This window comes from Pogonomyrmex barbatus, unplaced genomic scaffold, assembly GCF_055798465.1.
Source record: "Pogonomyrmex barbatus isolate J1 unplaced genomic scaffold, ASM5579846v1 scaffold1, whole genome shotgun sequence".
Classification (NCBI taxonomy): domain Eukaryota; kingdom Metazoa; phylum Arthropoda; class Insecta; order Hymenoptera; family Formicidae; genus Pogonomyrmex; species Pogonomyrmex barbatus.
This window is the reverse complement of record NW_028297098.1, coordinates 12,354,042-12,369,666: the sequence shown is the minus strand read 5'-3', so window position 1 is coordinate 12,369,666 and position 15,625 is coordinate 12,354,042. Positions and strand designations below refer to the sequence as shown.

The following is a 15,625-nucleotide window of genomic DNA, read 5'->3' as shown; positions in this document are numbered from 1 at the left end:
TTTTCCTTAAAAATTGATTACAAGTTAATAGTTTTGCACACACACACACACACACACACACACACACACACACACACACACACACACACACACACACACACACACACACACACATTAATCAGCGAAAACAATGGATTTGAAAAATTGAATTAAAAGCCAAATAATTTACCTGACTGATGGCGATAGTCACATCGTCATTTTGGATTCTGGAAAGCATCATGCAGGCGACCGCTAAGATATAATCTCCTGCCATAGCCACCTAAAGGCAAAACAATACATTCACTGTTGTCCATTATTCATTATGATAATTGAAGTGAAGAGCAATTGCGTGCTGCACTTTGTACTTCTACATAGCACGTTTTACTTTCATGAGGTATCTTTGTGCGTTCAAAATTGTGTAACATTTTCGGGTTACAGGAATTCGATATACCACAGAGCTACCACAAGCACGCACAATCCTTACGATAATATTATCATCAATTTTATTAAGTCATATTGAGGTTTTTTTTTTTTTTAATCGGTATTTACAGATACGGGGAATGACGTAAAATTTCGACGAAACCGCTTCGCGCGATTGCTCGTTACGTTAACAAAGCCGTCAACAAAGCCGACGTGGTTCTCCACGATTATAATCTGGGTTTCCTTTCACTGGACATTCTTCAAATCGGAGCCAAATGGCTTCGGGAAGGCGTTACACTGCCTTGGACTGCGCGTTCGAGTCCGCTAATCTGATTTCTTTTTGTTTCAATTCCACCTTTGCACGAAGTTTACCTATTACGTTTTGTTTTAGTATCAAACAATATAATATATATTGATGTTATAAAATATCTTCTTTCGATCACTGAATCTGAAGGAGAATTTAAATGTGCACAGTGGATCGATAGAAAGCCGTTCGAGATTCCGATCGTTTGAGCGAATTATTATAATGTTAGAAATTTAATGTCACGATGAAACGAACGTGGACCCGATGTCACGTAGGTTTTCATTAAATGTACACCGTGCATTCAGTTTCGGTCCATCACTCAGCGGTCGACGGGTGTCTGTCCGTATGAAATTGTTGATGAATACATCGTTTATAACGAGCAACGCCAAAACCGCAACATTTCTTAATAGCCACGACTCACGGTGTCGTACGTTGATTTCTAAATTTCCTCACACGTCGGATTCTAAAATCAAGATACATTGTCGCGCTTTCTATTTTTTTGCCCGATTTTAATTCTCTAAAATATTTCTTTGTTCTATCTCGAATTTATCACGATATTTCCCAAAATGATTCTCTAGAATTTTTATAAAATGTTTTCGCGCTGAGTAATACGATTACGTCAACTATTTTTTTATATTTATATAACATAAAATATAATATAAAATTTATATATATATATATATATATATAAAAGTTATATATATATATATATATATATATATATATAAAAGTTTGTTATTAATATAATTCTTAATTATTCGAAGATTATAATTTCTTTAAAATAAATTTAGGAAAATCTATTTTAAGTAAGAATCTCCAAGAATCTATAAAAAAAATGCTACTCAGTGAGATTCCAGAGGCACATCTAGTATAAATCAAGAAGAAACTTCCGGATCGTCATCTCGAGATATTTTGGACAAGTGGAGGGATTGATGAAAGGTCGTTTCGTGTGACAAAGGCTAACTCAACGGTGACTCAACAAACGGCTCGTAATTTCGAGTTTCACATCCGGCATTGCTGACGCGTCCGTCTTATTTTCACGCGTCTTAAGCCGCGATAACCGAAAGACACTTGGTAGGGTTTTTCCTCCGGGAATAGCACGCGCTCTTCGTGTTACCAGCGACACTTTCTTGCAATTACGCGACGAGGCCGACGTTCCGCCAAATGAACATCAATCAGCGCCGAGAGCCAGTGGTCTACGAGACTCATTAATTTCGGTTAATGTTATCTCCGGGAAACGAGTTACGATTGGGCAACACTTCGATATGCTGGATAATGCTTGGAATGCTCGCTTTAACGATAGAAGTATTGAACGAATCATTCTCGATAATTTTTAAATTAATATTTTTCTTCTCGTATTAAACATATAATTTTGAAATTTTCTAACTTTTCATCAATTACTTTTTTTATTCTGATGAAATAAATCAACAAATTTTATCTTTATATATATATATATATATATATATATATATATATATATAAATATACACATACTAGAAAAAAATATTAAATTAAAAGTAGAAACGAAAATGACCAATTGGTACTTTTAGTGTTAACGAAATGAAAAATCGGGAGTGAAGAGCCTTCACATAGAGAAGATAAAAGATACTCTCCCTTTTTACAATATTCGATATTATTTTTAATGTTCCTGATAATTGATGTTAATAAGAATGAGATGAGAAAGATCTCGCCTTCTACTTTATTTCTCTCAAACGTGTTTTCATTTGCAATAATCATTTTCGAAATTTCACACCTGACTCCGATGGCTTACATTCGAGCAACCTCATCACGTAATATCTTGTAACTTAGGTGTAACTCGAGAATAATTATTATATACAGTTCTCTCAATTAGCGATACGTTAATACGAAAGCCTGTTACACAATTCGTCGGTTCAACATCTGTTCCTCGTTGTTGTCTCTCTGCAATACCGAAGGAACTTTCGTGGCCACCATTGGGCTTTCCATTTCTCTTGGACGGCGCTAATTCCATCATGCGTCAAGGTTGTCATACTTTTCAAGCTTCCTCATAACATGTACGTTATTCCGATAGCCATTATGCAAATTGCCACATATCGTGCCGCATGCTTACCTCACCTTTATTCCATTTTAATTCGATATTCCATGATTATTAATACCGAATTAATATCGAAAAAAAATCGTTTTGTCGGTCTTGCTAAAAATTTGGCCAGATCTAAAAATAATTTTATTGCCATAAAAATTATTATGTAGGCCGCTTAAGCATAATGATAATATTGCAAAAAGTATTTTATACTCTAGCAACAAATTTGAATGTCCTACAATAAATATTTTAATGGCAAAATTACTCTTTTCGTATTACTTTTCGTATCACTTGATCCTGTCCGTAGATAGAATGTTACTGATAAAATGCAAAAGCGCTACTTTTATGAACCCTTGACTTCATTCTTACGTGATTATAAAACAACATCCTCATCTCGTTGTGCCTCACAATTATGCACTTGTATAAAAAATCTAAGGAGTGCCTGAGAACTTGTCCTTCTACAATATAGTTTGGCCTTTAATTGTAAATATATTCGCACAGCTAGTAAGCTGTCATTGCATTTCGCAACGATGTATTTCATATTATTGCGCTATACACATTAAGATATCTAGTGTTTGAACACAAATGTTGGATTAGAGGCATTAAGGCGACAAATTCCTTTACACGACTGTAATGTCGCAAAACCGATAAAACAAGCAGAAAAATAAAGAGCAAAGCTCTACTTTTCGTGACATTCTTTATGATTATGTTTTTTAAGTGTTGTATTGAAAATCTTGTACAGAGATTATTTATTTTAAAATTTAGCCAAGAAATTAAAATTTCATTTTTTCATAATTTTAGTTAAAAAGAGATTAAAGTTAATAAAAACAAAGATTTTTCTTTTTTCATAAATAATAAAAATAATTACACACAAATGCAAATTTATTAATAACTACTTTCATATATTTTATTTATACATATGTTTTCATTCATTTGAATAATAAGATTTAAATTCAGAAATGAATAAACTCTCTAAGATATCTATCATTCTATAAAACGCAAAGTCAGACAATACATATAAGTATACAAGTGTGTATTTCGTTCGCAGATATCAATTATATTTTATAAACACATTCTATAAATAACTGATATCTCCAAGACTATCTCCAATAACTGGTATCTCCAAGACTGCAAGAGGCACTGTTGATTGTTCAAAATTTTCAAATTAATTTACTGTCAAATTAATTAAAACTCATTAATTCAAACTGTCAAATTAATTCTGAAATTGCTGACATGCCAAAGAAATAAACGGAAATACATACATATAAAAACTAATTATCAGCGAATATTTTAGTCTCCAAATGAAGGTCAAGCCGAAAAAAATCTCCGTGCTGTATACCTCATAAGAAATCATAGTTCTAAAGGAACTTTTAAGACGCTTTGTACACACACAGGTGGGAGGAGGGAGAGGAAGAAAGTAACGAGCGCTGGTCAATAGCTTCGCGCGTTCTTGACCTAGCGCTTTCGTTTCACTTGCCAATGCATATGCGCACTTGTGTAATGAATGTCGATAGCAAATGCAACTCAATCATTCGCGACGCCGATTGAAAGCCTAATTAATACGCGTTAGAGGTGTCTCGCAACTAGCAAGTTGGAAAAGCGCGAACAAAATTCGAGCGCGATTGCGAAAGTGCGTCTCGTATGTTAATCGCGCTGTTTCAAAGTAGAATTTTTCGAAGGCGTTTCGCCCACCATTGCGTTCTCCAACTGTCGATTTCTAATAAAATATGTGTAACTTCAAGTCAGCCGGGCTGACTCGCGGACCACTTTCGAAATAGTTTTAACGTCGTTCTAATTCTATCGGATGACGTCCGATCGAATTTTCATCCCTCGATTCTACCGAATTTTCCGCACTTATGGCGAACACACGGCGTGGATCGAGATTTTTACTTCCGGTTCCCAATCTAGAAAGCAAAGGCCATCGGTCGGTCATGAATCGCATTAGCCTCTTTCCTCGCTCGCCGTTTTAGAGAGAGAGTTTGTGAGTTTCCATCGTCGTCGCACCGCTAACCATCGAGCAACAACTCACTTTCGATAATTTTTCAATAGGAAAAGTTCAGTTTTTTTTTTGTACACTTAAATATATATATGTTTATATTTTTAATATTTAAATATAAAAGAACCGAATATAAAAGAACGCGAATTTTGAGAGATCGATTAATTTTGGGTCGATCTGTAATTATCTTTGCAAATTGGAAAACAGATTAAAGCTTACCTTCTTCTGACTCCAGACGATGTTGACTGACGGTTTGCCACGACGAATGTCCGACTGGTCGATCACATCGTCGTGCAACAAGGAAGCGGCGTGAATCATCTCAGAGATCATCGCTACTTGCCGTTGCGAGTGCGAGAGATCGCTAAAAGAAAAAAAAAAGAAAAAAAAAAGTCTCCTTATTGTAGAAATCATCTGCGATAATCTATCTGCCACGACGACGATTGCCAGCGCGTACACATTACTTTTAGTTGCTAATGATGTACATATCTTTTCCACGATCTTTGAGTCGTATCTTTGTATCTTTCGTACTTTCATAGCGATTGCAAACGAAGCTCGCTGCCTAATGATTTTCAAATTCACGATTTCTATACTTAAGACAGACACAGCCCCTTTCCTTCGGCATTAATTCAGCCTAGAAAATCATCCTATTTAAGAAAATAGGCAGTAAGCCTATTTGTTTCAGTCTGATAATCCCCGCGCCTTTACACAATTACACGCTCAAAGTGAGGACTTTGACAAATCGAAACGAACTTGATTCGCTTTCACTCTGACAATTTCAATTAGTCAATAGCGATTGCGAATGCATAATAAAATCGGCGCGAACGGTCGTACCGAAATAATCTAATGCGTTACGATGAGCGCTAACGCGCCTCTCATTCACGAGGCCGCCCATTCATGTTTGATATAGCGTAGCTCGCGCAAGACGCCGCGGCCGCCGCTTTCATAGAGATCTCTAACGTACCACTTTGTCGACACTTTTAATGCTTTCTAAACGCCGTGAGCATACGTTTTCATACTTGCAGAGATTCGTGCCGCGCGCGTAACGCTAATAAAGAGATTCGACTCTCTCGGGCGCAGTCTTCTACACTCGCAAAATTTTCCAACGGACGTCGCTCCAAAGTCACGATTAAAAAAAAAAAAAAAAAAAAAAAAAAAAAAAAAAATCGCAAGATGAAAGGTTCGAGAATCCGTTTAAAATCCGCACGATTCTAGGCTGTCTGTGAATATAGAATATTCTCTCCGCCTTTATTCGCGCGAATTTAATTTACAATTTTCTTTACGATTAATCTCCTAGTTTCTTTCCTCACCCGAAAGTTTGTTCTTCTGCAGAAGAGAAGCAGAGGATTACATTCTTTGCATTTTGCTAGACTCTCGTCGGCTCAACGAGCAATATATAAACACCATTATTAAGTATCCGTTTGATGAATTTGTTGAAAATGTTTGTGTTCCCACTTACTTCCTTCCCTTGTGGTAATTAATAGCTCGTGCCATGAGTATGGCAAACATGGGTCGCACCGCTTTCCCTTGGCCATCCAAGTAGTATGTGCTTATGAGCTGCAGCTCTTCTTGCGTAGTTTTATTGACAAGTTCCTAAAATAATAGCATTATCGAATAAATATTAATGAAGCATCCAAAAATTCACGTAATAAAAATTAAAGTCGACGATCGCGCGAATATCGACCGATTTAAATACAAGTTAAAGTACTAAGGACATAGATTTCACGTTATATCATTAGCCGAATTTTAATATTAAATATAATAAGTACAGAAACTATTTTGCATCTTCGCATTTTATATATCTTCGTCGAAATTAGCTTCTGTCCTAACAGATTTGTCAAGTCGAGCCTAAAGCGGGACATGTCTGGAATTAACTGGGGGAATTAAGCTTTTATTATTCCTAAAGCGCAATCCCGTTAAATTCCCCCCTCCTTTCCTCTCTTTCGGTTTTACAATTCAAAACTATTCAGGCGAAATACATAATCGGAAGAGAAACTGCTTGCTGCTCTCGTCCTTTCGACGATATCGAAATCCATTCCGCGATCGCGGATTAAATATGTGTCAGACAGCTATCTTCAGTTGAAATAAATGAAGGAGGAGGAAACGGTCGGAAACGAGCTGCTTTGGATTCCAGATGCGATACCGGTTGAAAGTTCCCTCTGGAATTTGGCCAAAGCCGAAAAGAACGGCGTTACGCCTCGATTTCGTCAATGAGCTTACATCAGTGTCGCTTCTCGCGCGGCTCACGCGACCGGAAGTCGTCGTCGGCGAACCTGAGGAGGTTCGATATCGCTCAAGTGTCGTTATTGTGCCCGCGATACTAATGGTCGATTTCTCTAACTTTCCTCAAATCAAGTGACGAACCGAACGTAGGAGTTATGACGGTTTGTCAAGAAAGCAATTTCTGTTGTCTCGCCAACGTCCGCTAATGTCTATAATTTGTCAAATCGTTTTCCAGAATCGAGGAATCGACCGATTTTGATAATTAAGAATTCGTTTGCAAAAATTTTCGAGAAGTTTCAGATCGCGAGATTCCGCGCGTAAATAGTGAATTATACAAATTGTATGAGCTAGAAAAATAGTGAATTATCATGAATCGAACGCGAGGCCGTTTGTTTGTCTGGTAATTACTCTTGTTATTAAATAAAATCCGCATTATTATGTGTTTGATCACTACCAAGAAAAATCTAACGGGACGGTTGAACGCGATTTTATAATTTAGAGAACTTGAGAACTCTCGACACTTCCTGATGGCGATCGCGCTTAATAAATATTTGAACATTGTGTCAAAAACTTTGCGGTCAAATTTCTCCGTAACACTTAAGACGTATGTCTTCTTGTTTGTATAGTAATTGCGTATTTCAATCACTTCGTGTTCACCAAAAAGAAAAGAGGCGTGTGTTATGATCTTTCCTTATAAGTCACTTAGGCTCTATGCTTCACACACACACACACACACACACACACACACACACACACACACACACACACACACACACACACACACACACACACACACACACACACACACACACACACACACACACACACACACACACACACACACACACACACACACACACACACACACACACACACACACACACACACACACACACACCTTATTCTTTTTTGCCAAATCATTATATATTTTAATAATATTTTACAAGATGAATAATTGATTTTTTTGCGGACGTCGAACGACACTGCGACTGACCGAAATGACCTGAGAACAATGGGACAATGTAAGGTGTCTCTCAATTTCAGAACGGCTGAGCTATTTAGAATATCGTCTTCATAGATTGGGCAAATTTCACACAGTTTGCTATATACGCGAATGGCGATCGTGAGTAAAAGTTCTTCTCTCGACCATATGCAGACCGTGAAGTCGGGCTGCTTTCGCTTGCGGGCCGAGGCGCCTCGAGCAGAGGCGCCGCCGCGTGAAGATTGCACGGCTCTTCATCAATATTTATAAACGTGCTTCCTGACAATTGTTCTTGTCACCGAAAGAAATGAAAATGTTTGCGCTGTCTCAATTCAAATGCCATTCGCTGATTAGGCACGGCAAGGTACGAAACATCATTACGCGCGTGACGCGGATTTCGAAATTAAAATTATTACAAAAATTAAATATCTCTTCAAAAATAAATGTGCAGCTCTTCATCAATTTATTAATGCGTTTTTTGACAATAATTTTTTTTTTTTAAAGAAGTTTTTGTCACCGAAGAAATAAAAATATGTCTGTATTATATCCATTGTTTAGACATCGCGAAGTACGGAACATTATCATGCGCGTGATGTAGATTCGGAATTAAAATAATAAAAATAAAAAAAAATAATAAAAAATAATGAAAAATAAATAATATAGATTTTCAGCATTATTACCGTCGAATGCTTTGTTTTTAAGAAATTTGGAAAAACATTATATATATGTTACTTTAGTCTAATTAATATTCTGATTAAAAGGGATTAGCAGAACGATCATACGAAATCAAAGCGCAAGTCGATTACGCTAGGCTTATCTAATCATTCCTTTTCGATACATGCCTTCTTTTTTATCGCATCGCTGAGCTCGTCCTAGGTTGGCCGACACAAATTTCACAATGGTGCAGAACATACGTAATATCGATGAAGTCAATTACATAAATAGCTGTTAGGCGATGTGTACTGTTACTTCCCGAAAGTTTCTCGAGGCTATCCATGTGAATGACAATCGCCGCCTCGTAGGAACGAGGATTAATAGCCTTCGGCTTCTTTTATGTAACTAATTCGCGTACTGCTTCTCGTGATGACTGACTGACAACGCATTGTCCATCGGTTTTGCGCAATTATCACGATTGCGAATGCTCGCGAAGATTTAAATCCGACGAAGATTTAAATTCCCTTTCGATCGCGATAAAGTGAAAAGGACTTACCAGTCGTATATTGTCGAATATATCCTTAAGGTCGTCCTCTACAAGTCTATAAGGATCGATTTGGTAATCGGGCAAAGATCCAGGCATCTGCGTTTGCATAGTGCTCGTCGCCCTCGCGAGACCTATCCTGCTGTCTCGCGTGTTCGTTTTGTTCTGCAAATGGAAAAAAAAAAAAAAAAGGAAAGTTCTGTATTACGTCAAATATTGACCATAAACTTATATTATGCCATAACGATTAATTGCGTAATACCATTGGAACAAATATTTATTCTGTTCAAGTTTCAAACGTGACCGCCGTCGAATATTTTTAGCGCGCCACGTATATACTATGGATCTTCCTATTTGTATTTGTCTAATATGCTTGTTTAGCCATCATTAAATTAAATTGTAAAAGAGAAAATAAAGTGTTCTTTAATTTCCATTGACAAAGTGATAAAAATGTATCTTTACTATATATCGGATATATCGATATTACATTTTTCTTCTATACAATATTTTTACAATTTATACAATTAATTAATAATCAAATGTTGAAAGAGCAAAATTATTCGAAAAAAAACTAAAGATATTAAATTGCCAATACTCGGTATTTATGTTACTGTGATTTATAGTCAGCCATTAATTATGCCCTTTTTTACATTAATCCATAATTCGCTTCGAGACTCCATGCAAAGTGTCTTATTAAATAAATCGATTAACAAGATATAACGATGCATGATAATAGTAACAATGACATTTTTTTACCCGAGTTATTATTAAACTTGCAATACATATGATATTTATATAGAGAGATATTTCTCTCTCCTTTTTTCTCTCCGTTTCTGATACATGTCCGACGCAACGCATGATTTACCACTGTCGCCGGTCTGACCCTATTCAAGACAACTACTACTCTTGCAACACGTCCGTCACGTCATAGTTCTTATTGCTCGGAAAAAAACGCGCTAATTAAGATTCCCTGATTATGTGTATTTCACGACAAGCTAATAGTCAACGCTATCCATTAAATTTCAAGCTGGTGAGTTTTAGTTAAAGATTATAAATGCATCTCGAAGAAAATATTATCAATTACCGTCGGGAAAAAAAATCTACAGAAAAATATCGTCAATTAATTAACCTAATGTTGGTTACGATGAACTATAAACATTTGCAGAAAATTATTCTTCATCTATAGAAATAGAAAGATATTTGATAAAATTATCGGACATCAGTTATCTTTGTATTCTTACTCTAAGATTTGTTCAAATTTTTCACCAGGTTCTCTCTTACAGATTGCGGTCGCGTTCCATCTAACATATGCAGTTTTCAAGCATGATTATTTGCACAAAGTGTTATTGACCGAACTTTTATTTTTTATTTTTTTATATATATATATATATATATATATATATATATATATATATATATATAGGCATTTTCATCGCGATGGAACGCAGGTGCTTACCAACACCTCGTGTTTCTCGGAGACTCGCTCGATGGCGAAGAAAAGACTGCATTCTTTCGCTCGGTACACAACGATGTCCTCTTTCGTCATAGAATTTCGCGATCGATGCTTCACGATTTTTTAGCGATTCAATGTGTCGTCAGCGCGACTAGTTCTACAAACAGCCATTCCGCGCCGAAGAAAATCTTTTATGTAATTGAGATATTCTAAATTTGATAACTATTACATAAAGACTCTTAAGTTTGATGACGCATTACGCGATCACTTATACATATATATCGAATATATATATCGACATATATATATATCGACATATATATATCGAATGAGTAATATGAACATGATTAATGCACGAAATTTCTGTGACAATAAATAAAGATTAATATATGCATTATTAACCTTTAACTTTTATTTATAACATAAATTTTACAAAGATTTTACATTGATTTAAATTTGAAAATTATTATTATTTTTATAATTTTCATTATGATTAATTACCTGTATTATTAAAAACATAAAAACTGTATATCCTTTATATAAAGATGAGACATTTCTCTCTTCCCCTAACCTCCCCTCCTCTTCTCTTTAAATTTGAATCTGATATATTCAACCGATCATTTATATTAATAAATATATAGGCGTTTAATTCCTGACACCTGCCTAATTTAAATTTCAGATTAGAGCATAATTCAGACGATCGCAAAACGATAAAAGTGAAAGTAAATGAGCGAAATTACAAAATAAGTAATTAACAGAAGCGGCTGAAATATTTTCTTACGTGGAAGCAAATCTCACATCCCGTTTAATCAAACGGCAAACCTAATCGAGGCCGCGACAGGCAAATAACAACATTCGCAACGCCCGTTGAGAAGTATGTGCGCTTATGCCATAAACCTGACTACCTCGGCAACCTTGTGAATCCGGCTCACAAGATCCTGAAAATAATTAGCTGAACTACTACGCTGCACCAATTTCCCGAGCAAACGTGGCGTAACGCAAATATCTCTTTTCACTTTTTTTCTTTTTCTTGCAACCTTTCAAGTCTACAAAAACAATGCGTGTCGTTAACTCAGCTGCGTGGTAACAACCGTGACTCGTTTGACCCTGGAAAGCGATTTTTCTTACGGCATTTAACTCGGCATTAAGACCTTACCTCTATAATCTTCGTGTCCATTATAATATTTTTATATAGGACGTATTGACGTGCGGAGCCACATTGCGATAAACGAGAAAAATATTGAGCGCGAGTGACCGGACCGGAAATCGAACCCTTTCGCTTCGTCGAGCGATTGCTTTTAACTAGCACGTAGTGGACATGAGGATCTATGAATTCACATTCTTCCTGATATGACGAAATAGCGTTGTATAAAATACACACATACAGGTCAATAATATATATATATATATATATATCGCATGTATAAAATACATATATAATGATATGCAAAAGATCTGCTCGCGGTTACATAATTTTATTTAAATGCTTATTTAAATTTTATTTAAATACTTAAATAAATTGATATAAATCTTAATGTAAAACATATACATGAACATTGCATGATGTAAGATATCCAGATTATCCACACGTATCTCGGGTACTTCGTGATGAATCCGACGGCCTAGATAGCGTTTTTCGATGTTTTGCATCTTATTTAAACTAATAACGCCGGTACTGTTTCTTTTTTTCGCGTCAGAAGGATATGCAACGTTGAGCAATGAACGCCTTTTAATGCGTGTCCATGCGTGTCCTGGTGATTTCCATGTGCTCGTGCACACGCCAGCTCGTTACATTCTTGGATAACTGGAGAGGTAGCGGCAATAAGCAAGTTCACTGCATTTGACTTTTACCGATCTCCCGAGAGTGTGTATCCGGCGTCAAGGCTATGCCGCCGGAGGAGGAAATCACGAGATCGCAGAAAAAAACGGGGAGCGAGCGAGAAACGGCGTGAACGTGCGAAATGTTCCTCCGGTTTTCTCGAACTGGAACCAATGCGCATTGCTATTATCGGCCCACTGAGCACACATTCCACTTACGCGGTTATATCGCCCGATAAACGGCGACGCAGTTAACTCGCGTAAGGACGCAGTTAACTCGCGAGTTAAGGACGCGAGAACTAGTCCTCGCGGGGCAAAAGTAAGTAATGCGGGTAATTATAAACCTACGTAACAAGTCGTTTGCATGTCGATGAAGATGATTTTCGTCGGGTGTATATTTTTAGAACGCAACTTTCACGCGCGCGGACCCAAACAAACACACGGCGAGTAACAACGGTGGGGAAATTGGGCTAATGGGGCGGTGAAGATGCCCAAGATGTGAAAGCGGTCCATCATCCGGCGGGCGTCGCCTCGTCGTGCCGCGATGTCGTCATCAATGACAGGGATTTTCATTCATGGGCGCGTGATTCGCGAAAGCGTTTCAATTAACATGGGACCGGTAATGCCTCCCGTACACGCAACGTTTGATTTAGCCGGAGAACCGCGTTGACATTGTTAACACACTGATGAGGATGCACTCCTGGACCCGCCGACGATCACAATCGGCCGATTATGAAAGCCGCCTGTCAGCCGTGGTATCACGTAACAGTTAGCATAACTCCAAAGTAAAGAGTCACATTAGACCGTATCTCATAAGAGTTTCCTAAATGTTTGCCTAAATGTTGCTGTGTGGTTTCACCAATAAATCAAAGGCGTGACCGAAAATCCATGATCGCCGGTATAAAAAAATATAGCCCGTAGGGATTGTTCATCAAGACTTCCAAACGTCTTTTTTACATAACTTGTCCAATGATATAAATTAGAGATATTTTCTTGAAATTTAATACGAATATCAAAACATTTCGTAATTTTTGAGTAGAAGCATATTTCAATATAAACAAATGACATTTAAATGGCATATTTCAGAAGGATAATCGACGACAGTCAAATAGTAGCCATTAAATTCGTAAATATAAATATTCGAAATATTTTCCAAATAAATTTTTTAAGTAAATTTTTTTGAAATCTCAAATAAATAAAGTAATTTATAAGAATGTATAACGCAATGTATAATCTCGCTGAGAAAAAATTAATTGAATGTATCGATAGTCGGAAATTTTTATTCAATTTTTTATTCAATTTTACAATTGGGATATCATCAGTCTTTCAGAAACGTGTCTAATTAATAAATAATTCAAGAGATGAAAATACCGATGTTATCGAGATAAGAGAAGACATTCGAGAGCTTGTGTTGCATCGATAATCTAGAGAAACAAGAAACACTGATGTTGCAAAATCGCATCGCCTCCTCCGAGTGCTTCTGTCGCAACGCTCCGAGTCGCACCTGCGATTAACGACTGAAAGGAGCTAACTTGTACATAATGGAGAGAAAAAAAAAACGTTTGGCAGATCTGTTTGTTAGAACCGTGTCGATCGATGCGATTATTATGGCTATCTGATTTCGATTTACGCCGAACGAGCGACGGAACGAGCCAAGGAACGCGAAGGGGGTAGATTCTCGCGTTCGCCAAAAGGCGCGACTGCGAAACACGCGCGTGGAATTTGCGGATCGGCAATTGGGTGAAGCCGATAAATCGTCTTAAATCGAATGGCCAGGTTCGGCTATATTTCTGTAAGAGGAGAAAGTGTACGGTTACATGACTGGACGCTGCTCGACACTTCGCCGCAAGGTGGCCTGTGGCAATGCGACGCGCTATAAACTTGGCCGGGAATCACCGCCTATGGGGAGAAATAGTCGCGGTGGCCTTCGAACCCTCTCGACGGGCCGGCGATGTAGGCGCGACGTAAACGAGCGTGATGATGAACCGTTGCACAAAGAATCGCGATTGCGGACTAACCGTCTAGATGCTTGACGCAAGAAGCTAGTAATAAATCTCCAGCGACTAGGAAGAATATGTTTTCAAATATCACGAAGCCGATCACGATTATTCATTTCGAAGTAAGGATAAAGATAAGCATTACGCCGCCGACCTTGGTGGTTGGAAACTCAACGTTTAAGAAAGGAACAACATCCTCTCTCTCTCTCTCATCTCTCTCTCTCTCTCTCTCTCTCTCTCTCTCTCTCTCTCTCTCTCTCTCTCTCCAGTGCACTCTCGGTGCATATCTCGCGCCAAATGCGATCGTTCATATTTCGTCTCACATTTACTTCAAGAATGACTCAATCAAAAGACAAGTTTCAATAATAAAGTCTCGAATAAATTCGAAATCGGAATATATCACTTTATGATAGAAATCTTCCAAGACATTATAATTTCACAATTTCTTCATCTTAATAATATTGTGTATATATACACGTAACGCAAATGTATAAATCTTACTACATACTACTTGATACATAAATAATGTAATTGTCTGACACAAAAAGCGAGAATCTCCGAGTAATTTACAGACATGCACACCATTTCTTAGTTATTCAAAATTACTAGTTGACTTAGTACCCTTCTCTTTGAGAAAGAGAAAGAGGCACGTCAAGAAATTACTGCAATGTACAGCTGAAACTTCAGCCGCAGTAATAGAAAACGCGGTAGAGAATGTAAAAAGCTTACGAGCGTAGAGTACTACGTAGTCCGAATTGAAATCATTATCTTTATTGAGTAAAATAAAAATATCATCTTTACCGAAATCGCGTGACTAGACTAAATTTTTTTATTTTATAAATCAAAATTGCGATTATAATATTTGTTTATATGTAATTTGCATTAGCTCAAAATTAATACCAGAAGATGATTCATTTTGCGACATTCCGCACATGTGACGCAAATGACAATATATATATAGATTAAATAAAAAAAATTCTTATATACATGTCATTAGTATTCATTAAAAAAATGTACATCTACATTAATTCTTCAGCGAATATAAAATGCCATCTATCCGTTCGCGGCAGCGATTGTGCATCATGGAACATATCCTTACAAGTATGCTGAACACGTTCTCGCCCCCCCTCTCTCTCTCTCTCTCTCTCTCTCTCTCTCTCTCTTTCGCTCTCGTAAAGGTGCAAGGCTGAAATTTAGAC

General features: G+C 37.1%; 1 protein-coding gene across 1 annotated transcript in view; it reads right to left on the bottom strand.

Annotated features, from left to right (window-relative positions):
• qless (decaprenyl diphosphate synthase subunit 1 qless) overlaps nt 1-15,625 on the bottom strand; it is a 34,438-nt gene that overhangs the window by 3,340 nt on the left and 15,473 nt on the right. Inside the window, exons 2-5 of the mRNA XM_011635487.3 lie at nt 9,171-9,323; nt 6,215-6,348; nt 4,978-5,119; nt 170-259 (exon numbers count right to left, since the gene is read on the bottom strand). Of these exons, the coding sequence (XP_011633789.2) occupies nt 170-259; nt 4,978-5,119; nt 6,215-6,348; nt 9,171-9,323 (519 nt within the window). The remainder of the gene's footprint in view (nt 1-169; nt 260-4,977; nt 5,120-6,214; nt 6,349-9,170; nt 9,324-15,625) is intronic.